The 25,972-nt window shown below is 41.0% G+C and overlaps 1 protein-coding gene across 4 annotated transcripts in view; it reads left to right on the forward strand.

The window, feature by feature from the left end:
* Positions 1–897: 897 nt before the first annotated feature.
* The window catches only part of LOC138975141 (LIM/homeobox protein Lhx1-like), a 166,104-nt gene continuing 141,029 nt past the window's right edge, over positions 898–25,972 (forward strand). The window contains exons 1-3 of one of the 4 annotated variants that reach the window (XM_070347800.1): positions 898–1,548; positions 6,194–6,790; positions 17,662–17,870. In XM_070347800.1, coding sequence (XP_070203901.1) covers positions 6,621–6,790; positions 17,662–17,870 — 379 coding nt within the window. In that variant the 5' untranslated portion in view covers positions 898–1,548; positions 6,194–6,620. The remainder of the gene's footprint in view (positions 1,549–6,193; positions 6,791–17,661; positions 17,871–25,972) is intronic. The other 3 variants (XM_070347801.1, XM_070347799.1, XM_070347802.1) reach the window with 3 other exon arrangements.

Genomic DNA, 25,972 nt, shown 5'->3' on the forward strand with positions numbered 1-25,972 from the left:
GGTGGGGGGTGGGAGAGAGACTCAGAGCGGAGAGAGAGAGAGAGAGAGAGAGAGAGAGAGAGAGAGAGAGAGAGAGAGAGAGAGAGAGAGACGTAAGACGTACTTAAGACGTAAGACATTTTATTGATTAAACACACAAGGTTCATTTCAACGGGGTGTGGGGAGGGGGGGGGGGCAAGTAATACATGCCGTGTGTTTGTATTTATGGACAATCAACCGGTTTTTATCTCTTTCTCTCTAACATATACTCACACGAGAGAGAGAGAGAGAGAGAGAGAGAGAGAGAGAGAGAGAGAGAGAGAGAGAGAGAGAGAGAGAGAGAGAGAGAGAGAGAAATTGATCCAATACATAAGGGTGGAGGATTATTTTAGGCACAACCGAGTCAGAGTAACAAAATATTCCGAGAGAGAGAGAGAGAGAGAGAGAGAGAGAGAGAGAGAGAGAGAGAGAGAGAGAGAGAGGGGGGGGTATACGCGACGTTTCGGGAGTATAGCTGTAAGTTTCGCTTTGTGGAGGCAACGGTCGCGCTAGTGAGAAGTCTCTGCTAAACCCAGGAAGCAGTGACGGTCTGTGTGCGCGAAAACTCGACTCAGCGTGTGAAGCGTGAGCGATGCAGGGGAGGGGCAGAGAGGAAAACTTAGCCTGCCACTGGCTGCACGCCTTCGAGGGAAGGAGCTTAGCGCGAGACGGGGCGGAGCTTAAGGCTGTCACGGCGCTCATTGGGGGCGTGGCTAGGCGGAAGAGAGCTTGTGCGAGCCAGTAATCTTCCCCACCTCTCCCCGTCTCGCTGTGGGCTTCGTGGCCTGAGAACCCGAGCAGAAAGTAGCGCAGACCTGACGTGCTTTGTTGGCCAGGAGACACCTTACCCCCCTGCACGCGAAAGAATAGGAAAAAGCAATCGCTATGGTGACCAAGAGATTGACAGCTCTGTGACCCCGCCCTTGCCAGACAGCGAGAGAGGGGGGCGAGCTGAGAGCCTGTCACGCATGACTTGGAGGCGAGACTGAGAGAGGAAACGTGGGGTAGTCTCAGCAAGACAAAAACACAACGCACGGGACTTTACTGCGTCTTCTCTCTCTCTGTGTTTCTCTATCGCTACGGACAGTTGAGTCGCTGGATTATCTCGTGCTCAAACTAGCAAGGAATCCACCAAGTTGTGCGAACATGATCCTCACAGTTTTGTGAAACTGAAGCAACACCCACTACGTACGACGTGTAAGTTTCGTAGCAGTACGGACAGTATTCTGTGTTTCTTCAAAGGGTGCAGTTGGACTTACATTTACGGTGACAACAAAGTGATTGGGAGTACAGTGATCGTTACCTGTGTGTGTGTGCATCGAATCTGATCAGGTGTACACCAATGACTTCGGTACTGTGGACTCTTTTCGGGGCATACATGTTGCTGTGTCGCTAGCTGTGTGTGCAGTTTCGGTGTTTCAGCGCCGATTGTAAGTTGCTAGTGGTTGTGAAAGACTTGATATTGGATGACACCTTTGCTTACCTGTGATACCGGGTGTGTACGGCACGGAAGTGTGTATGTGTTTTCAGGTGTTGTATTTACTTCGACATATATATATACTTCTTTTATTGTTGTGTTGTGTTGTGTTGTGTTGTGTTGTGTTGTGTTGTGTTGTGTTGTGTTGTGTTGTGTTGTGTTGTGTTAATAATAATAATAAATAACTTTTCTATAGCGCGAGTCCCATCAATTGGCTCCAGGCGTGTTGTGTTGTGTTGTGTTGTGCTGTGCTGTGCTGTGTGTGTGTGTGTGTGTGTGTGTGTGTGTGTGTGTGTGTATGTGTGTTTGTGTGTGTGTGTGTCTGTCTCTCTGTCTGCCTGTATGTGTATGTTTTGTTGTTAGGCTTTTTCACAACCAGATATTGCTTGCTAGCTTCTCTTTTTAAGAAGACGGAGACTTCACCAACCAGCACTACCCAAAATTACTAATAAGATCAGAAAGAACTTGAGATAAATTGCATCAAAAATAACAATTGCCCACAGAAAAATAGTGCTTTGGAAATGACGTTATTATTGGCCGTATCGTAATATCGTCAAGACATGCAATAGTGCCTCACGTGAAACTGATATGTTGACATGTGCTAATTTTTCTTGTGTAAACTGTGCATGATTGCACTGTATACTGGTTTACATGCACACACCAGTAGTTCTAATGCTCCTACGGACTTGACCAATAAACGACAACAAAAGCATTTCTTTAGTTCGTACGGGACTATGAGCATCTGGCATGTCATCCGTGATTAAAAGAATGTCCTGCAAATAGGAACGGAATCGTTGATGACAATTCGAGATCCTTATTTTGTGTATTTCCTAAGAATTGTGTAAGATAGTGTAACATTACACACACCTATAGCTAGCAATTATTTTTTTTCTCCAAAACTTCAATAGTCGTAGTACAATTTTAGAATGACTTAGCACTGACACAGACTTTCCGCTTAAAGGAATGATCAGTTTATAAGAATAATTTGAGTCCTTCTTTAGTAGTGATTTCTTGTAATTGCTTGTTGGAAGATATATACTGGGAAGTTATTGACAAATATAAATTGTTCGTTAGATATTTACACGCTGTTCTAAATAAACGTATTATCGTGAAAAGGGGGGGAAAGGCAGTCTATGCATACTGTGTGCATGTGTGATTACATTTTGATAATGTACAACTGTAAAATTGTATCCAAACTGGCAACATCCTAGCCGTGCAAATATTTGTTTCACTATCTTTCTTTGTTAGAGAAACGCATTTTCTTACTACTATTTTGTGTGGAAACGAAAACACGCAACTAAAACAGGAAGAATATCGCAGAAGTTAACAAAACTTCCAGTGAGAGTTGTCAGTTATTTTGATTGTAATTACCTGAGTTTGTGACTATTCAAAAGACAGTGGTGAAGAAGATGAAGAAAAGTGACGAAAAGAAGATACAGAACAAGAAAAAGATAAAGAAGACAATATTACAATATAAGAAGAATTAGAAGAAAAACAGAGAAAATAATACAGAATAAGAACCCCCAAAAAGATCACAACATGAAGAGCAAGAAGAATACACGAAGAACAAAGGCAGAAAAGGAAATTCTGTATAAATTGAAACATATATAGTTAAATTACACGATCTCAAAAACGCATGTTTCAGTCTTTTGTGCATGACAACCAAAAGCGTGAGAAAGTTATATAGGCTTTTAGTTTTAGGCGAATATGATACAGTATATTTATTGATCTACTACTAGCGTCATGCACTGACTTATGTTACATCAAGTCAATGTCGCGTTTGTATGAATACTCTAATAAGAGTGACCGAGTATTGGAATACGAAAAGCATATCAAACCTTATATATATTATATGTATTGAGGTATTTATTTCTGTACTTATAAGCATTTTCCGGTTTCATCTTACTGTAATATTACGTGTTCTATCCATATTGACAAATTATCTGTTTACAAATTTATCAGTATCTCGTTTATTGTTTGTGTGTACCAAAGCAGTCAATGAAATGGTTGTTTATTAGTTTGTTTGCTTGTTTGTGTGTTTGTCATTTTGTTATTTGTTTGTTTGTGTTTTTTTGTTTGTTTTGATGTCTTTGCTTTTCGCGGTTGAAACGCCTAATCCAAGAGCAAAACATTAATATATTTATTTACTTATGAATTTATTTATGTTTTATTTATTTATTCATTTTTGGTAGTTTGTCTTTTCTTTGTTGTTGCATTTTGTCTACTATACCTTGGTTGCTTGTTTTGACATTTTCTTTGCTGACTAACATTTTAATCTAAATTATTACTTGTCACCGAACCAGCATCTACATTTGTGTGTATATATATAGGCCTATATGTTAACGTTTGTAATCAATCAGCAAACGAATCGCATTTCTGATAACTGTTTAAAGGCAATATCTCCGCAATATGCTTTTTTTTCTTCTTCTTCTGCGTTCGTGGGCTGAAACTCCCACGTACACTCGTGTTTTTTGCACGAGTGGAATTTTACGTGTATGACCGTTTTTTACCCCGCCATTTAGGCAGCCATACGCCGTTTTCGGAGGAAGCATGCTGGGTATTTTCGTGTTTCTATAACCCACCGAACTCTGACATGGATTACAGGATCTTTTTCGTGCGCACTTGGTCTTGTGGTTGCGTGTACACACGGGGGTGTTCGAACACCGAGGAGAGTCTGCACAGAAAGTTGACTCTGAGAAATAAATCTCTCGCCGAACGTGGGGACGAACTGACGCTGATAGCGGCCAACTGGATGCAAATCCAGCGCGCTACCGACTGAGCTACATCTCCGCCCATGCTTTTTAATTAACACGAGTCTATTTGCAACGTTATTGTAAGAACTTTCTGAACAAAAGCCATGGTGTAAACTGTCAATTTACTAAGTATAGAGACGGAAATATTGAACTTTAGACTTCGATCATGATTTCAAATATAATTAATAAACAAAAGTAGTCAAACAAATTCACAAAATCGTTAACGGCAATAACGGAACAAACAAACAAAGAGACGGTAGGTTTGACGAGCCCAATGCAAAAACCGATTCCTTTTATAACACATGAATCGTTCGGATTAGCGTGAACAAAAGTTAATTATTACTATTGCTACAATTGTTATTATTTTCAGTATCCACGGTCATGTTGTAAAACTCTGAAGACGATATAGCCATCTGTAGCCTACTTTATTTAAAGTTAGATTGAAACTAAGACTGCAGCGTCTATAAGAATGAAAAAACAAAGTCAAATAACACAAAGTAAAGTAGAATAAAGTAAAATGAAATGAAATAAAATAATACATGTATCAGATAAATACAAACTTTGGAGTAGAAATGTTATGAAAAAGGAAAGGCGTTGAAGCATATAATTATATGCACAGCAAAACATTCGACATTACCGATGAAAGATGAATGCATGTGGCACTTTTGCTTACATGACAAACACTCGGCAGCTGACGGTGTAACATATGTGTAACCTTAGGTCACTGTTGACAGTGCTCATTCTCCGTCACTGCTAACGTGCACACTGTTGACATCGCTTGTCTTTTGGTTTAAACAGCGCTTTATTTTATTTCATTTAAAAAAGAATATTTATGAAATGTACATTTAGGTTTATGTAAGTATGAAACAATGTAACACTGTATTGTTCCAATTCATTGTTGAACAAAACACTGTTTAAACCAAACAATGCAATAACAAACCAACAGCTTATATAGCGGTGTCTTCATCTGTCTTTTGTCGTGGTATTTACAACTCGTGCAAGCTTGATTGGGTTTGAGTTGTGTGTGTTTTTTTTTATCGTTAAATCGATTTGATAAATAACTTCGTTTTGCTCGCATGAGTCACGTTTTGTTTTGTTTAGTTTGAAGATGTGGTGCGCTGGAGTATTTTCTTATATATATATAGGGTTGATTCACTTCCTATACTACGACACTTCGATGTCAGTTTATATAAGACCGCCCTGATATGGCCCTTCGTAGTCGGCTGGGCGTTAAGCAAACAAACAAACAAACAAACAAAGTTTATATTAGATGTAAAAGATACACACAAAAAAAATCAAAAAAAACTTTACCGAGGGAACGAAAGACAGACATTTATAGACCATTCATTCGACACGCATGTGCAGCGAAGCATACATACATATTGCATATATGTTAATGAAACACACCCATGCACACACACACACACACACACACACACACACACACACACACACACACACACACACACACACACGCACACACGCGCGCGCGCGCGCGCAGAAACACACACACTTCTACACATTTTTGGATGCACGCGAAGGCACACACGGACATTCGGACGGACGCACACATACACAAATTAAACACACGCGCACGTGCGAGCGCAAGCAATGTTTTGACCACATGGAAAATAAACACAGCCAATTTCACACGGATATTACGCAAACCACAGAAGCCGACCCTGAACTTTGATATGATCTGTACAGGCCACTTATCATGTGCAATCCTGACATGAACACAACTCACACATTTGCTGTGACTGTGGTTTCAAAGTCGCCGCAACCCAGTCTGGACTGTCACAAACATAAAACTTGACACACATTCCCGCACACAACACGTACAGATGCAGACATACACAATGCAGATCATAGTTCCTTTACCATACATCCGAAGTGCAAACAAATTTTTAACAGCCTTGGACTGTCTTCATTTATGTTTCTGCAGAAGGAGCGTTGACCATTTACAAATCAACTCGAAGTGACACGCCACCATCCTGAGGATATTGTCGTCATCAGCCTACGTCACCAAGAGACGTCACCAGCGCTAACGTCATCATCATCCAGGTCAGCAAGAACTGACATCATCTGAGCCATCATCGAGACCTTCAGACTTTGTGGGACAAAGATATATCCATCATCGTCGTCAATACCCGCAGTTGATAGTCCTGGTCCGCGTTCTCTATAGCCAGGTCGTCAAGTGACGAGGCTAACACCCAACGTCATCACTGACGTCATCGTGGTCCGTGCTGTCGTCATCGGACGACGTGGGTAGCTGCATCACGGTGGACCTGTCGGGCGTCAAGGTGGGTCCCCTGCACACGCTGGCCCAGCACTACGGGCCGGGGGGAGGGTTGCTTGCCCCCACCGGGCCCATGGCGAGCTGTGCGGGCTGCGAGAGGCCCATCCTGGACCGCTTCCTGCTCAACGTGCTGGACAGACAGTGGCACGTCAAGTGCGTGCAGTGCAGCGACTGCAAGTGCAACCTCACCGAGAAGTGTTTCTTCAAGGAGGGGCACCTCTACTGCCGGTCTGACTTCTTCAGGTGAGTCACAGTTTGTGATTGTGTTTTGACCAAACTTCGCCCCGCTTCGCCCAATTTAGCGCCGGGTAGTCATGGGGCACAATGACTTCGGTCACTCGGGGCGAATATGCAAGGCTGGGGCGATGGGGTAAACACTGAGTGGGGCGAAATGCCCCAAATCTTGGGGCGAAAGGTATATGGGGCTTCAGGTACTGTAGTCAGATCTCGTTTTTGGCTCACGTAAGTGTAGCCTATGCGATCGTAACTTTGTCTGTCTGTGCGTTTGTGCGTTTGTGCGTGTGTGTGTGCGTGTGTGTGTGTGTTTGTGCGTGTGTATGTCTGTGGTAGAAACTTTAACATTTCGTCATTTGAAGACGTCACATTATGGCGTAAGAGGGTTAGACGTCACGCGAAGGAATTACTGTCTCGGTTTTGAGCGGGCCGAGACTAGTTGGAAGGCAAGAGTTATCTTTTTTTCATGTCTTGGCGTCTCAAATCGTATTAGTCAGAAAGCGCTTGCACGAAGTCTCGACCAGCGCGTGGTGTGCTTCTTTCTGAGTACTTAACGTCACAAATTGTACTTTACGTACTTGATAATGACGTAAGTTAATTGTATGTGTTCTATTTCGTTGACTGAGCACGGCCGGGACCAGTTGGCGTGAGCGCTGGGATTTCGAGTTTCATTCGACATGTCAATGCATCGCAGTATGAAATAATACAGGTAGGAGGTTAGTTCTTGTACTTTGGGTCAACCAAAGTCGATAAATGCATTCTTCACTATGGTATTGAGTCTGATTTCGTCGTCCATCTTGAATCGAAAAGCACTCTTCTTACAAAAAAAACCAACTTCGTTGCGAGCTACGACGAAGCTTCGCATGCCAAAACTTGAGAAGCGATGTTGGGGTCAAAGTACCACGCCGTAGCTGCGGGTTTTGGGTATTAAGACTTTGCGAAGCTTCGTGTAGTGAGTTTGTGTTACTGTTTGTCTATTTCTTACGTGAGCCTTGAAGGCTTCGCCTCTTGTTTTTAAAGCGTCGTCACGACTGAGTTACATGTCAGTAACTCTGTATTTTTAGTCACCACTCTTCTCTTAAGGCTACGTCATTTGTTAGATTGCGTCATAAGTTTGATTGTATTCCTTGTCATACTTTTCAAATCCGTATTAATTGGCTATTGTCGATTTGTATGTCATTATACTGCTGCTCTTTCGCGAATGCCACGCTCCGAAGAACGACTGAAAATACACGCTCTAATAAATATAGATAGAATAAATAAGAGTTTTGCGGAACAAGTCTGCTGTCACCCCGGAGAACAAGAAACATTGAAATGACCCAATGAGACTGCTTTGACATGACTCATACTTACTGTTGTCTGTATTTAAATAGCTTACTTCCCTTTGCCTTTTTTGAGTCACTTGAGAAAAAGTGACTCTATGTAATCGGTCAGTGTTAGTCTGTCCGGCCGGCCGTCCGGCCGGCCGGCCGGCCGTCCGTAGACACCACCTTAACGTTGGACTTTTCTCGGAAACTATCAAAGCGATCGGGCTCATATTTTGTTTAGTCGTGACCTCCAATGACCTCTACACTTTAACGATGGTTTCGTTGACCTTTGACCTTTTTCAAGGTCACAGGTCAGCGTCAAAGGAAAAATTAGACATTTTATATCTTTGACAAAGTTCATCGGATGTGATTGAAACTTTGTAGGATTATTCTTTACATCAAAGTATTTACATCTGTAGCCTTTTACGAACGTTATCAGAAAAACAAGGGAGATAACTAGCCTTTTCTGTTCGGCAACACACAACTTAACGTTGGGCTTTTCTCGGAAACTATAAAAGTGACCGGGCTCAAATTTTATGTGAACGTGACTCATTGTGTTGTGAATAGCAATTTCTTCCTGTCCATCTGATGCCTCATATAATATTCAGAACTGCGAAAGTGACTCGATCGAGCGTTTGCTCTTCTTGTTTAAAATTGTGTTTAAATACTGTTCTATTCAATAATATTTCTGATACACTACAACACAAGTTATGTTAAAGAGATAATAATGGTGCTCCAAGGCTGCATGAACCTATAGGTCTTGATTTTTTTTACTTCTAGAAAATATAATTCTTTTATAATGAACATAATTATTATATTATATCCGTATCTCTGCATTTGTAGTCACCGTTTATGTTTTGTTTTCGCGAGGCAGTTAATTTAGTACTTGTTCTCGTTGGTTAACGTCTTCACACTATTTAGGGTCCTTAGTGTAGGTTTTAACTGTCCGTATGCATATATCTCCGTGTTTGTTCGTCCGGTTTCTGCATGTTTCTTCCCCCCCCCCCTTTCCCCGTCGCGATATAACCTTCGTGGTTGAAAACGACGTTAAACATCAAATAAAGGAAGATGTTTCTGTTTGTCTTCCTTTGCGACAAAACTAGCACATCACGCTAACCGTCATGGAACGCCATACCTGGATTTGTCCAGCGATGCATTTTTCTTTGTACTCTGGAATAATTCTGAGTTTCCTTTTCCTTTATTTTATTTTAATAGTTTTTCTTTATAGTTGCTCTTAAGTTTCCTACTTCTAGTCTAAATTTATCATCGAATTTTGTTGATTTTACAGAAAGCAGTACTTCGAACTTGTTTCTTTTCACTTTTTTTTCTCCAATTATTGAGTTAAACTGTCGTGCAAAGTCCTCCTCTATTTTCTTGTTTATTTCTTTTCTTCGCGCAGTTACTCCTGCGTGTGGCTTTTTTAAATTTTTTTATTGTTTTACTCATTTGATTAAACTGCATGTGTTTTTCTTTGTTACCAGTTCGAGACGTTATTACTGCCGCCGTTTTGGTCTCTGCACGCACAGCATGTAGACATGAGCAATTTGCATGAACACAGTACGAAGACATTTTTATCATGTCATTGTCGCGAGTGTGTGAGAGCAGTTTCCGTGTGGATATTCACTCTAAAATCGTGCCACTATTCTTTATCGCCCTCATTTGCATCTTCTGTAGTGTGGGGGTACACCACGAACCAATGGTACAGAAACATTTGACCGAATTTATGCAGTTGAATTAGTGAGCAAACAGTGCGTAACTTTCAATACAAATCTACAGACTTCTTTAAAAACAAATGTTCCAAATTAGACGCGGATATTGCTAAAGAAGAGCCTCTCACGTTCACTTGAAAAGAAGAGAAGAATTGAGAAAGAAAGAAATAAATTAGAAAAAAATGCACATACTAAGAATATATGTATATATTACAATTGTAGAGTAGCAAAATGAATACAAAATAGATTAATGGTATCCCTGACGATTGATCTATAATTGTCGCCCAAGGAAAAAAACTACTTTTGCCCACGATTCGATGTTTTGCAAAAAAACGATCAAGAATCCAACACTAAACACTAAATCGTCGATTTTAACTTCATGCATGGACGATTCCAATACTCAATCAAACAAAATAAACGTGATTACAAATCCATCGCACAATTTTCTTAATCGATGTGTGAGAAAACAAATGAATAAAGCTTTTATTCTGCCACATTTCGATTACGCTGATATGTTATGAGACAATTGTACCGAAGCCTTATCAAAAACACTTGAAAAATTACACCTTGAAGCAATACGTGTTATAATTGGCGGTGTGCGGGGAACAGGCCATGATAAGATTTACAAAGAAAGTGTTTTTTGTAGTTTAAAGGAACGCCGAAAACGACATAAATTAATTTTATTTCACAAAATGGTTCATGGTAAATGTCCACAATATTTAATTAACCTCTTGCCACCACTAGTCTCTTCACTAAATCCCTACCACAGAAGACGACCATTCGAAAGATTCGTACCAGCACATAGGACAGACATATTCCGAACATCCTTCATTCCATTCTCCACAGTTTTATGGAATAATTTGCCTGATGTGATCAAAAACAACAAATTCAATAAGCGAGTTTAAGCATTATTGACAAAGTCCTGATCATAGTGTACCAGCTTATTATTATTTTGGAAAATGACAGACAGAAGTTCAACACTGCAGAATGCGTTTAAATATTAGTAACCTTAATTCAGACTTGTGTAAACGCCATCTAAAAGATAACGCACAGTGTGTTTGCGGTGATCCAAATGAAACAGCCGAACATTATTTATTAAACAACACTTTGTATGCAGATGCTCGTCTGACCACAATCAATTCGTTGCCTGTTCACTTCAGACGCGTGGAAATATTATTAAAAGGTAGCGAGCAATATTCTGTTCGTAATAACTTATTGATATTTGAGTCTGTCCAATCGTTTATTGTTAAATCTGGTCGACTGATTTGATAGATGTGTTCACGCATTGATAGTGTATATAAATGTGTGTGGGCAGGCGTATGTGTACCTCCACACTGCCTCTCTCTCTGTGTTATCGTATTTGATTACATAAGCAGCGTATAAGTAATGATTATTATCGTTTGTCTCGTATTTTATATGTTAACGAATTACTGCCTTCCATACAAAATTGTTACATTTACTTGAATTTACCTGTTGCATGTCTTAGACTTGATGCTCTCTTCCTATGCGCTTTCGTGCTAGTCTCTCCTTGTGGTTGTTAGTACTGTCTTCCCCCTCTCCCTCCCTTTTCTTTTTTATCTTCTGTAGATTCTTTTATTCCTATTTAGCTCCCCATCCCCATTCTTTCAATTTGTTCTTCTGGTTTATTGTTGTTATGTCCACCATTACGAAAATGTGTGTAATTTAGTATTGTTCTGGTCACGTGATATAAGCATTTGCTTTGAGTGCGTGTCCTAGCTGTGTATTTTCGAACTGTTCATGCGAAGACATTTTGAATAAAATTTTGTTTAAACCAAAACAAATGAAGCAATCAATTATCACATTCCGTAATAAGGTACATGTTCATTTTATTCTGTCTTATATACTTAAGTTAAAAAAAGCGATAACGGTTAGTTTATGAAACGTTTAATTGTAGAAAAAACGTAACATTCACTTGTACAGTGAACTATAGTGCATTCTTTCTTTCTTTCTTTATTTGGTGTTTAACGTCGTTTTCAACCACGAAGGTTATATCGCGACGGGGGAAGGGGGGAGATGGGATAGAGCCACTTGTCAATTGTTTCTTGTTCACAAAAGCACTAATCAAATATTTGCTCCAGAGGCTTGCAACGTAGTACAATATATTACCTTACTGGGAGAATGCAAGTTTCCAGTACAAAGGACTTAACATTTCTTACATACTGCTTGACTAAAATCTTTACAAAATTGACTATATTTTATACAAGAAACACTTAACAAGGGTAAAAGGAGAAACAGAATCCGTTAGTCGCCTCTTACGACATGCTGGGGAGCATCGGGTAAATTCTTTCTCGTCCCAACCGATATGGGACTCCCCCTAACCCGCGGGGGGTACTATAGTGCATGCTCTTTGTATAGTGAACAGACAGACAAATGTAAGCTTTTAGCTCAGTAAGCGTTCCATCGTTTTTTCTTTCTTTCTTTCTTTCTTTCTTTCTTTCTTTCTTTCTTTCTTTCTTCCATGTTCTCTTTTATTTCTGTCTTTGTTCTTTTGTTTATTTCTCTATCAATTTACATTTATATACATGTATACGTTTATCGTTACGATTTGCAGCACAACATATAGTAAATGAAAGTGATCAGAGTACGGCAATTGATATATGTACGCCCGAAAAGGTCAACACACACAGAGCGATATCGTTGACAAGCAAGCACACATGCATGACACCAAACGATAGCTATCATTATAATAGTTACACTCATTGTGTTCAGCGGAAAGCACACTATATATTATACATGGGAATGCATACAGTGTTTCAATGTATTGACAGGTCATGAGACAACAGCTTTGTCGTGAACTCATCGCCGGTCACGCTTGGTTAAAGGGCAAAGCAATTGATCACGGAGATACTGCAGCTTTCTCAGTGGAGAAGCGGGACGGAAACTGAAAAGTGGTGGTTGTGGTTGTTTTCCTTCGATATGTTGTATTGCGTTCTGCTTGTCGCAGTTCAAGTTTAACTAACGCTTTCGGAGCTATGACTCTTTGTCCATGTTTGCAGTTTGAAGGGATCGAATGTCCCAATGGAATGTAAACAAATATGAGAGAGAAAGCCAAACGTAACCAATCAAGTTAACAAACAATTACACAGAATCAGTTATTGAACGACAGAAATATAAATGATAACCAAAATAACTCCAAAGAGAAACCAAAAGCGTCTTTTCAAGCAAAAATAAACTAAAATGTACACAGGAAACCAAAATAGTCAAAAAGAAGAACACAACGTGTGTGGAGAATGTGTTAGATGTAAGAGAGAGAGAGAGAGAGAGAGAGAGAGAGAGAGAGAGAGAGAGAGAGAGAGAGAGAGAGAGAGAGAGAGAGAGAGATAGAGAGAGAAAGAGAGAGAGATAAAGAGAGAAAGAAAGAGAGAGAGAGAGAAAAAAAGAGAGAGAGAAAGAGAGAGAGATAAAAGAGAGAGAGAGAGGGAAAAAGAGAGAGAGAGAGAGAGAAAGAGATAGAGAGAGAAAAAAGAGAGAGAGAGAAACAGAGACAGAGAGAGAGAGAGAGAGAGAGAGAGAGAGAGAGAGAGAGAGAGAGATAGAGAGAGAAAGAGAGAGAGAGAGAGAGAGGGAGACAGAGAGACAGAGAGAGAGACAGAGAGACAGAGAGAGACAGAGAAACAGAGAGACAGAGAGACAGAGAGAGAGGGAGAGAGAGACAAAGGGAGAGAGAGATAGAGAGAGAAAGAGAGAGAGAGAGACACAGAGAGACAGAGGGAAAGACAGAGAGAAAGAGAGACAGAGACAGAGAGAGAGAGAGAGAGAGAGAGAGAGACAGAGAGACAGAGACAGAGAGAGAGAGATAGAGAAGGGTAACAGAGTAAGAGAGAGATACAGAGAAGGGTGACGGAGTAAGAGCGGGGGGAACACGAAGTGACCTCTGTCACACGACGTACAGGTGCTAAGCCCTCTGCACATGGAGGAAAAGGGCGTGAAACCACTGCCCCCCACCCCCCTCCCCTCCCCCATCTCTCCCTCCCCCATCCCCCTTATCTCCCCCTTCTCAACCCCTTCCTCTTCTCACCTTTTCCCTTCCTCAGTCTGCACGAATGCCATTCTCGAGATAGCAAGGTTTTAGTGGAAAAACCAATGAACCTATTTCTTGTTTTTGGAATTAAAGAAATTGTTGATTTTGACACTTAATGAATAAAAAGATCCTGTTAGTTTGACTAGTTTTCTCTTGTTGTTTTTGTTATTGATATTTTTTTTATCTCGAAAACCAAGCATTATTTTTAAAATGTGTGTTGGTAGTGGGGGGGGGGGTGTAGAAATATGCAAATAGGTGCCAATAGCTGCATGGAAACACGCACTCATCTACATCGCGCGCGCGCGCGCGCGAGAGAGAGAGAGAGAGAGAGAGAGAGAGAGAGAGAGAGAGAGAGAGAGAGAGAGAGAGAGAGAGAGAGAAATAATTTAATTGAATTGAATTGAATTGAATTGAACTTTATTTAACAAGGATTAAGATTTAAGGCTACGAGAGAGAGAGAGAGAGAGAGAGAGAGAGAGAGAGAGAGAGAGAGAGAGAGAGAGAGAGAGAGAGAGAGAGAGAGAGAGAGAGAGAGAGAGAGAGAGAGAGAGAGAGAGAGAAAAAAAAGAGAGAAAAAGAGAGAGAGAGAGTTGTTGTTACACCCGTAAAACACACAGATGAACACATAATTTCCATAAACATTTGCGCGCTACACGTGTAAACATTTGTTGTTGACGATATTTAATTAAACACATTTCACATTACATCACTTGTATATCAGAATCCACACAAACATTTCTTTGCCTTTCAGTATTGCTGTTGTAAAAGGGTTTTCCCGCAACAGTTGCCTTCATGTGCAGTGTATCTATTGTGGGTAGTGCTGGTGGCCGGTGTTATTCATACCATACAATATGTGACAGCAAAAGATTAGGACTGTTAATCATTACGCGAGCATTCATCTACAAAATTAGTCTTCTGTGTAAACCGGGAACGAACCAGCCGAGTTATGGCCCTTTTCATTTCATCCTTTGACTGAACTATACACAGTGTTGTGTTTTCTGCGGATGCTATTACTCAGAATAAATGCAGCAATTATGGAGTGCAAAACATGATTGAATTGCTTTGAAAACAAGCTGTAAACCTTGGTTATAAATCTTAATATTTTATGGTAATGCGTCAGACTGAAACTGTTGTGTTATTGTTGCAATTTTCCAGAGCGGTTAAGTTATTGTGGTAAATCGTTAGTGTTTGTATTAATAGATTACGAAAATATTGTTTTATTGCTACATTGTTTTATCGTATTGCTCTGAGCATAGGTTTTAATCATTGAGAACACAAGCTTATATGAAATACTATTGTTTTCTTTATTATCGGTTACTGTATATTTACGCCTACGGGTATTTAATACTGTAACACTGTATCGTGTCTTTCGTGAATATCTTTATTTATCTTAATAGTTATTAACAAAATCATTTGTAGACTGATTTCTTAGTTTATATACATAATTTGTATACATTGTGTTACTGCTTCATGTGAACACGCCTTCTTCTTTTCTTCTTATCATGGTTTTTTTTCTCCCGAAGAGAGTCAAGTGAGTTAAATGTTATCCTATACAAGAACTCGAATGAAACAGTTTATTTGGAGCAATTGAATATTTGTTATTGTTCTGTAATAACGTTCTAATGGTGTTAGATGACAATGTTATCTTTAGGAAACTTATTTTACTTCAAAACGGTTTTAATTGTCAAGCACAGTTTCAAACTTTCGTGGGTTTTTTCCCCCTGGTTAAATCCTTGTGCGGACATTTACTGTCTGCAAGTTCTCAGAAAATAAGTACAGCTATAGAATCGTCAGTGGGGCAATCAGTGTTACCACTTCTCTTTCGTGTACGTCTATATATATATACTCCGAACTATTCAGTGGGCAGAATCTCCACGTCAGTAAAGATTCTCTGTGCACAGAATTTCCACATTCGCTCTGATCTCAGAAACGAAGTTAGTCCCCCGCTAATTCAAAGTAGCGAGCGGCGATTTTACTGGGAATTTCAAGGTCCGCGATGTGGTGCCGGCAAAATGGAACTGTTTGCACTTTCAATAAATCCGGTGAATTATTTACCCTTCGCCGTCGGCTTGTGTGTTTGTGGAGGGAGGGGGATGTGGGGAGGGGGGTGTGGGGGTGGGGGTGAGAAGAAGCAGCTCGTGGTGCTATCAATCAAACAGTGCGCACGTGCACACGAAGTACGGTAGAACTTGTGACCCCGCTACAAATCTGAGAAAATCAAGTCTTAAAAAAAATGAGGTAGTCTTGAAATTAGGGTTAATTTACAGAAGCTATGAACAGAAAATGTGCGAAAACGGGTCTTAGACGGGAAGAAGTCTTACATTAGGGGAAAGGGTCTTAAACAAAAGGTTCCACTGTGCCCGACAGGCCCCGTCTGTGCCATGGGAACACTTGGCTGCCTATGAATGTTCAAAACTTGGGCTTCAGGACTAAACTGCATGCTCTTTAAAAAATAAAAAAAAGGCTTGCATGTTTAGATAAGCGTATTCTATGTTTTTAAGTTGCCGACGTTTTAAATGAAATGTGCACGTTTTGATTGCGCGCATAAAATGTATTATAAGTTTATTGATGCAGAAAATCGTCTTTAATTCATAAATTAAAATGATTAAGACTTACTTTTTAGACTGCATGCGTGGTTTTTGATATGCAGATTTAAATGTAAAGTGTTATGAGACCTACATACATGTGTTATAAACACAATCAAAACCGTATAAAACAATAATGTTTAAAGTATTGTAACCATGTCCTTCCTTGCGGTATTTCTGGGGCATGATGGATTTTTTTCCTCTCTTCTTCTGTTTGACAAATTCGAAACCACATATCAATTTAATAAATCGAATAATTTATCTGCAGGTTTAGATTCTTTATTTCCTCGTTTGCATAGATCTTCTAACCACGTCTTTCCTTTTTGGTATATATGGGAATTTATAAGAAAAAAAGAAAAGAAAAAAAGAAAAGAAAAAACACACGGGTAACACACGACATCAAACCACAATGTTAAACCACCACACTAAAATATTGAACTATTATTCATGGATTCGCTAATGTAAGCATTATCAGTGTTTAAGTACGGATCCTCAATACCAGCTATTGTACATATGTCTCTCAATGTTAAAGTAGAATAAATGTTGTTTAAACCAACCTGTTTTCTGTCTATATTATCAGACAGACAAACACGACCAAAAAGCACTGTACTCACGTTAAAATGACGATAATGGAACAAATAACGGCGACGTTTCGACCTGTGGGTCTTCGAAACGTCGCCGTTAGTACACCCCCGGTATAGGGGTGTGTATAGGATTCGGTCGATGTGTTTGTTTGTTTGTTTGTTTGCTTGTGTGTTTGTGTGTTTGTGTTCGCATATAGATCTCAAGAATGAACGGACCGATCGTCACCAAACTTGGTGAACAGGTTCTATACATTCCTGAGACGGTCCTTACAAAAATTGGGACCAGTCAAACACACGGTTAGGGAGTTATTGGTGGATTAAAATTATACAAGGACTTATAGAGGGACATATTAATGGTCAAAGGGAAATAACCATTCTCACTGCCACCAACTGAGAAGGTTATTTCCCTTTGACGGGGGTGTTTTTCCTACCTCGGAGGAATTTCTTGTTTGTTTCGTGTTCGTCATTTTAACGTGAGTACCGTGGTCTTTTTGGTCTTTTGGTTGTTCGCTCTCACGTGCAGTCGCCATTGTTTATTTGTTTTCAGACACAGTTTAATCTTGAATCGTTTTCTGTTTATAGTTATAGTTTATAGTGTAAAGTTTCAGACACAATAAACATAATCTTGATTTATTTGCTGTCTCTGTTTGCAGACGTTACGGCACGAAATGCGCGGGCTGCACACAGGGAATATCGCCCAATGACCTAGTTCGGCGTGCCCGCAACAAAGTGTTCCACCTCAAGTGCTTCACGTGTCTCGTCTGTCACAAGCAGCTGTCCACGGGCGAGGAATTGTACATTCTGGACGAGAACAAGTTCATCTGCAAGCACGACTACCTCAACAGCAAATACGCAGTAGGAGGTAAGGACTGAGGAGGCTGCAAGCTGACTGTTTGTTTGTTTGTTAGTTTGTTTGCTTTGGCTGAAACTCCCACGACTGTTTGTTTGTTTGTTTGTTTGTTTGTTTGCTTTGGCTGAAACTCCCACGACTGTTTGTTTGTTTGTTTGTTTGTTTGCTTTGGCTGAAACTCTCACGGGTTTTACGTGTATGACTGTTTTTTCACCGCTTTCGGTGGAATTCATTTGTTTGTTGGTTGGTTTATCTATTTGTTTGTTTGTTTGTTTTGGTGGTGGTGGTGGTGGTGGTGGTGGTGGTTGTTATGAGGGTGGTGGTGAAGATAGTGATGTTGTTGTCTCATGTTTTCTCGTTTTCTTCTTCCTCTGATTATATTTTGTGTTGTTGTTGTTGTTGTTGTTGTTGTTGTTGTTCTTGTTGTTGTTGTTGTTGTTGTTGTCTTCTTCCTCATCCTCTTCTTCTTCTTCTTCTGCTTCTTCTCCTCCTTTTAGCGCTGTTGACGCTCTTGTCCACTTTTGTTATTGTTGATTTTCTTCTTCTTCCATCCTTGCGTCAGTCGTAATTAACGTCTGTTTTTGCGAGTCATTCTTTGATGTCCGATTTCGCGATTTCTTCATGCTGAGAGTGTTTTTCCTGTTCGCTGCTCTTCAGGATTCTCTTCCTTTCTATATATTTCTTTCTTATACATCTAGGAGATCCTAGACATATATTTTTTGTGGCCATAAAGTCTAGATTTTTGTTCAGGAAGATACGAAGCTACGACTACGATATTATTGTTTGCGGCAAGCCTCTTTACTTCTTTTTTTTTAAAGATGACTTTTCTCTTTCCAAATGTGTTCTCGATTGTAACACAACACTTCAGGTCTGTCCGTCTGGCTTAGCTATGTTTACCGAGCATGACTCAGAAGTCCCAGACTGTGCTGACAGTCATTATAGCACTCTCACGTGTGAGATCATATTTTGTTTACCCCGTAAAATATTAGTTTAATACCATTTTCCCCAGTAACAGACAAAACTGGAGCCATTTGTCTAATTGAAAATATCACATCGTAAAACCGGATTACACGCATTGCTATACATGTGGTTGAATGATGCGTTGCCCCAGCTGCTGTAACAGGCACTGTGGAATATTTTCATTGTCTTATTGTTCCGCGCAAAACCGTTGATACTGTTTGCTGCAAAAAAAAAAAAAAGATAAAACACACTTCTTCACACAGTATTTAGATTAATTTTATTTCAATATGGTGCATTTTTTATCAGGTGTTTGAATGTTTGAACGTTTTGCCTGTGTTAGTATGCGTGCAGATTGTATTGATGTAGTGTTTCGTTGTTCACTTGTGTGCTGAATGCTGCTGCACATGCTTTTTTTGCTTTGCTTTGTATGTATATGTATGTTTGTTTGTTTTTTTCATATTTTTTTCATTGTAAAGCGCTTAGAGAACGTAAAGCGCTCTATAAATTTCCCATATCATTATTATTGTTATTAATGATTTGTTGTATGTTCTTGTATCAAGTCTCATTTTGTTGCACTAAACAGAAACAGACACACATGTTGTGGAATATTTCCGTTGTCTTTTTGTTCCGCTGAAAACTGTGAAACTGTTTGCTGCAAATGTAATATGTAAGTTTATAATAATTTATTGTATTTTCTTGTATCAAGTTGCAGTTTTTGCACCAAATAAGTTTGTTGATGATTTGAACACGCACATCTCCGTTTTGTGTTTTTATTTATGTATTTTTTACGCATTTGTTTTGCCAGTTTCCTTCATGATTTTATTTAAACATTCTGGCCATGTTACATATTCCCTATATTTTGTTGCTGTTGTTATCAACAGTTTCCGGATGAATTAGTTGTATATATTCCGTTTCTGTGTGTTTCTTTGTCTAGTAAACTTAAAAGCAAAGCACCTAATGATGGGCCCCGCTTTGCAAAAAAACACCCACACACACACCCAAAACGTATTGCGGTGCTAAAACAAATACTTGTCGAGTCCGAATGAAACAAGCAACACAAAACAAAACTGTTCAAAATGCAACCAAAAACGCGAGCAGTTTTAAGTTACATTTTGAATACAAATGTACTTACTCAAGAGCAAGAACAGGCCTCAAACAATGGGTAGACAAGTCTAACGAGCACAGAAATTTAGTGTTGAAGTGAGATCAGCAAGTTGGGTACACTTGCTCACCCCGGGTAAAAAAATGTCGAAAGGCGAGAAAACCCCCGTAGATCATCAGAGCGCGGCACATGCACAGCGACAGCGACACAATACGTTTGTATGTTAGCTCGCTGTTGGTCGCCTCTGGTGCGTTAAGGGCAGAATATACCTGCGCAGAGTCAGCGGCACAGACGGCGCACGGCGCACATTATTGATGCTGCGATAGGGATTATGACGAGTACTTAGCCTGTTTTCCTTGCAGGCAACGTGCAGCGGGCTGGGATATGCTGCAGTGCGTCGTCTGTCCTGCTGAAGTTACATGTGAGCGTCGGGCCTTATGGCTTCTTGCGACAAAGAGAATTTACGTTTGGAAAAAAAACACCTTCGTGTTGTGTCTGCACATGTCTTGTTGTAAGACACATATTTTATTTCTCGCGTACTTTCAAAGAGGGGCAAACATCAACAATCCGGGCTGCGTAGCATAGAGAACGGGTGCTGCGGCATAGGAAACGGCCACTTGGGCCCCGTTTATACACTGCCAGTGTAGCCATCATGGGTCTGAACTCAATGACACGATCTATACCTGAAAAAACCACTAGCTCTCGAATATAGAATACGAAGGGGGAGAAATATTCAGGCCTGGGAATAATACACAGTTCGTCGTAAATACCACAAAGTCCTTTTCGAAATGTGTAAGAAAAATGCCCTTAAAAATGCTCAAAACGCAAAATGTTCCCGTCAGTACGCCCAAACCTATTTCACTCATTCCCAGGCCTGAATTTTAGCATGAAGACAAGACGCATTGCCAAAGGCCTGGAACCCGCAAGGTATAGGATGCTGGCTTGTAAACATGGACAGGCCGAACCGTGGGACAAACAGTCTGGTCTACAAGGATGGAAAACAATCGTGTCTCGGCGGAAGCACAGCGTTTGTATGTAGACTTGCAAAAGAGGAACACCAAACAGAAATCAAAAAGAAGGGAGATATGGTGAGAAAAAGAGCAACAAAAGTTCGATGAAAACTGTGGATTCTTATGAATTTAAGGCCATAACACGTGCAGTTATATAACAGAGACAAATCAACTGACATATATTGATGCTTCGCAAGAAAGCATGCCAAAAGAGCAAACGGTCAGACGGACATAATTCGTTCCATGGCACACGTTTAGAATAACAAACACAATACAGGCATGATATTGGAACGTTTAATTATGACAAAATAAAACGTTACGGTCACTGATCTTCGACCCAGCAGTCTTTTTATTGGACAGACAGACAAACAGAAAATAAACGTATCTGACAATTTGTAACCGTAGCGTTTTGCTTTGTCATAATTAAACGATCCAATAACATACCTTTCTTGGGTTTTTTAATTCTGGAAAGAATTTGGATTTGTTTCGGCGGAGGGGGGGGGGGGTGTTTCGTTTTTCCCACCTCCATGCAGAGAAACCTGGCCAGACAAAGACAGGGGCATGGTAGCACCATGTAGTACCGTGCAGCGGACAGCCAGGCGATCCCAGGGCGGCTTTCTTCACCCACCCTTCAAGTGGGGACCCAGGGGGCACGGGAGGCACACGAAGGGTGGGGAAGGTAGTGTGGAGGGTCCGTTGACAGTTCCCCCCAGGGTCGGGCAGACAGGGCCCCGGCCTCTTGAGTCCCCCCGGGACATTGATCCCGCCCCCTGAGTGCGAACAGTTGGCTACGAGGGTTCGATTCTCCCACTGCCCGCACCCTCGCGTCTTGGTGTTGGCACTGTGTTGTACTACACGTCTAGTTAGGGACTGGGCAATGTCTTCCGACTAACTTCTTCGCAAAAAGACTCGAAAAAGGCTTACATTTTTCAGTTTAAAATATGTTATTCGAATAAGAGGGCATTGGAGAATGAGGAACATAATGGTGTCGCGGCGACCATCCTTTTTAAAAAAAAAAATTTTTTATAAGATGGCAGAAATTGTTTGTAAGACTTTGACTTGATTATATTCTGAGCGCGTATGTATACTTCTTTGTCATTCGATTTGTAATATAACAACATTTTTGTCTTCGGAATACACGCATTAAAGTATGAACAAAAACTCAACGAATCTTCAAATTGCGAGAGAACGTTTAGCGGCCAGTCTCGGCGTGGTGGTGAAGGGGTGATTGGTGATATCTCTTTCCAGCGCTGGTCCACAGACCGCGGAAAATTGGTTGTAATTGACAGTAACAAGCATCGCATCGCTCCGAGTGGGAACAAGGTCTTGACACTTCAGGGACTGAGATTTGGACACAGGTTGGCTGTTGAGCTCTCTACTTTGTGCTGGCAGGAATGGCAGACAAACGTTTTGAATCTCTCTGGTGCCCCTCTGTCTTGATGATACCCCCTCCCCCTTGGTCTTAGGCTCCTCTTCATCCTCCCATCGTCTCCACCTCCTCCTCCATTGTCATTATGTTTTAAATAAAAGCCGTTCGATCTGTCTTGCTGGAACATTTAGAGCATGAATTCCGTAATGTTACTGCATATCACAAATCTGTAACTATCAGTGGTTCAAAACAACAAGGCGGTCTTGGGAACACTAAAGGGCACAATCTCTTGTTCCATCCATCCCTGCCGGCTCGGAATCATCCGTCTTATTCATCGCGCACAATGATCCACGGGTGATGCTATCCCCAGCCTCGTCCCCAGAGCGATTCACCCCATGGCAAAGCCTCCCACGGTACAGTGGAACCCCCTTTTAAGACCCCCCCCCACCCCCCTTCCCCTCCGATTTGAGACTCCCTCCATTTACGGCCTTGTTTTTTCTTCAGATTTTCGGTCTTAATATCGGTAATGTTACCTCCGTTTTAAGATTTCATTCATTTTAAGACCTGATTTTCTCAGAATTTTCGAGGTCTGAAAAAAAAGGGGGGGGGGGGGGGTCATCTGTGAATTGCAATGGTTACAAGAGTATAACTATAGGCAGAGAGACTATACAGTGTGTGTGTGTGTGTGAGCATCGCACAAGGTTCGTTCCTTCGTTATTGAGGCCTGTAGTGTAAAAAGTGTCTCAAGACAAAGCAGAGAGACGACACAGTGTGTGTATGAGCATCGCGGAACAACGTTCGTGCCTGGATGCCTGCTTCCCAAGCTTGGCTTGTCTCCCTTATCTTATCGCGCAACTTGTTCAGCTGAAACTGGATCGGCCTAAGTGCAAGTTAATAGTCGCCCCTCTGGAACACCCTGGCTCCAGTTGCTGCCCTTGCCCAGCCTTTTCTGCTCCGGGGTCGCCGTAGTTGTGTCCCTTTGGGAACTGGAAACATGGAGGGGGTTGTCTCTAGTTGCTTCAAGCTGAAAGTAAGAATTTTACTTGAAAACAAATGTGAACAAAAAGAAGAATAGACAAGAAGAAGACTCACAAAAACAGGGAACAGTGAAAGAAATATCCCCTCTTAGATATTTTTCTTATTCGGAAATGTATTACAAATAAACTACAAACAAGATATTGTTCGTCCAAACTAATGATGGTAGTGAAGTTATGTTAACATTTTTTTTAAACCCAGGGCATGCCACAAACAAACACTAATCGGACAAGTAAGTGCATGGATATTGTAAAAAAAAAAAAGACACGCACAAAAACAGAAATAAATAAACAGGTCCGGAACAAAGGATATACAAACAATGCATTCAGTGAATCGTATACATGTGTAAAACATGTCAACGTATATCAGATATACTTTATATCCACGCGTGTGACATATGTTTGAGAGTAAGTTTCCTAGTCTATCCCTTTCCCACCACAGAGAGGAGAGGAGGGCAAGAGTTGCTGCCCTTAGTACCAGACTCTGCTCACGTGTCTGACACACAAGGCCCGAGCGATGTAAGATGTATGTATCCCACAACAGTTTTTATCATCATCCAACACGCTCTTTGTGGGATCGCCTTTCACTCCCACGCTGGGCGCCTGCTGTGAACGTGGCTTTTGTCACGCTCTGGCGACCAGAAATTAGTCAGCCGTGACGGGACAGTGCAGTGCACGTGCGTCAAGCTACGTCAGGATGGAGAGACCAGAGACTTGTTGTTTTCTGTTGGCGGTCATGGGTGATTGATTTTCACTGACCAGACGGGGGATACAGGTTCCGTTACCTACCTGTTTCAAATGGTGCGTAGATGTGGAAGTTGTTGCAAAACAAGGGGAAATAAACCTCTACACAAGTAGAGAAAATATAAGGTAGAGTGTAGAAGGAAATACTCAGAAGGACAGTGTCACATTTGAATGTGCAGTAACACTGGCGTGAATAAGGAAAGTTAAAGTTCTTGAAAGCAGACACACACACACACACACACACACACACACACACACACACACACACACACACACACACACACACACACACACACTAACTTACTTTTATGTCACCATTTTCCCTTTGTGTCCGCCTTCGCACTTTCGCTTTCTGTATGACTCACTGGCCGTCCCGTTCTGAGGCAAGGACCCCAGAGGAAAGTGAATGTCAGACAAAAGGAAATATTTCACACTTAAAGGCCGGACCAGACACTTAGAAGTTCAATTTGCTTGACGTACTGTCGCCGTTAGGAAGAGAGGAAGAGACTCAGGTTAACCACAGATCTGTTTAAAATTCCACTCCGACAAGAATAGACGGCAGACAGTTTCTCCAATGTTTCGGGAATGCTTTGGCTAGGGGCACAATAGTGGTTTGTATACATGTCTTTGATTGCTTGTTGATGTGTTCTGTCCCGTTTAATATGTGTTTGTGTGTGTTTTTGTTTTGTTTCTGCGTGTGTTATTCATCTTTTATCAGCAGAACCATTTCTTTACACATGTTCCAAACGGTCAGAGAAATTAAGTCTTGCATAAATGGTTATCGTGGACATGTTTGTTGATTGCCTTAGATTTTGTCTCATTTTTCCACCGATGACATTAAATTTTATTTTTATAACACATTTTTGCTGAAGGTTTTACATGAAACTTACTCCCACCCCCTCTCTCCCTCCCATTCCCACTATCCCCTTTCCCGCCACTCGCGCTCCACTGCGTGTGGCGGTGCTGTGAAGGGAGATGACACCATTTGCTTCAGTCGGGCTGACAGGCGGTATTGTGAGCTTTTTGAAGTCTCTTGTCAACCTCCCCCCTCCTTTGTCCCAGGTACTGTAGATAAAATTCGGCTGTGGTCGCACCTGCGGAGTTATGTCCCCTGTGTGCGCTAATCTGGCCAAGAAGTTGGGGATTTTGCTTTGTGCTAAGCGGCCTGGTTTTTTACTGTGTGCTAAGGGACGACTTGAAAGCGAGGCGGCTCGTGGGAGTTGACCCCAAATCGGTTCCGTGTGCGGCGACCTAAAACAAAAGGGGACGATATTTTTATTGTCGTTTCGCAGACTGGCACGTAGGTTTTATAGTGTGTGTGTAGACATGTATGTGGGTTTGTGTGTGGGTGGGTGTCTGTGTGTGAGACAAAGAAAGCCTGAAAAGAAGGAGACAACACTAACACGGGTCGAAGCAAAGAACAACGGTGTTATCGCACGAGCAATGCGGGTGAAATTTAATCAACCGTATTTTTGAGAAAGCGGGACAAAACACAGACAGACTGAAATAGACGCAAACAAACAGATACGCCACTGACAGGTAAATGGAATATATCATTTGAAATTGCGTGATAATTACTGTGACAAAATTAGCAACGTTAGATTTAACATGTATTTGATTTTGTGAAACCATTTGTGTAGAACATTGATACCGGTATACATCTGTGTTTCTAGTTACATAATTATTCCAGATCAATAAAGCAACAGATGCATTGATACGTGAATGAATGAATCAATGAATAGATAAGCAACAAAGAAAGAGTAATTAAATACATAAACTATTTTTGTTCACATTTCGAACCGTTTTGTTTTGCACCTGCGATATCGGTGCTCTTTGAAGCCGTAAGGATTGCGTAAATAAGGGCGCAGGGATTAAACCCACAAGGAAACAACAGG

Source organism: Littorina saxatilis, linkage group LG9, assembly GCF_037325665.1.
Source record: "Littorina saxatilis isolate snail1 linkage group LG9, US_GU_Lsax_2.0, whole genome shotgun sequence".
In the NCBI taxonomy this organism is placed as follows: domain Eukaryota; kingdom Metazoa; phylum Mollusca; class Gastropoda; order Littorinimorpha; family Littorinidae; genus Littorina; species Littorina saxatilis.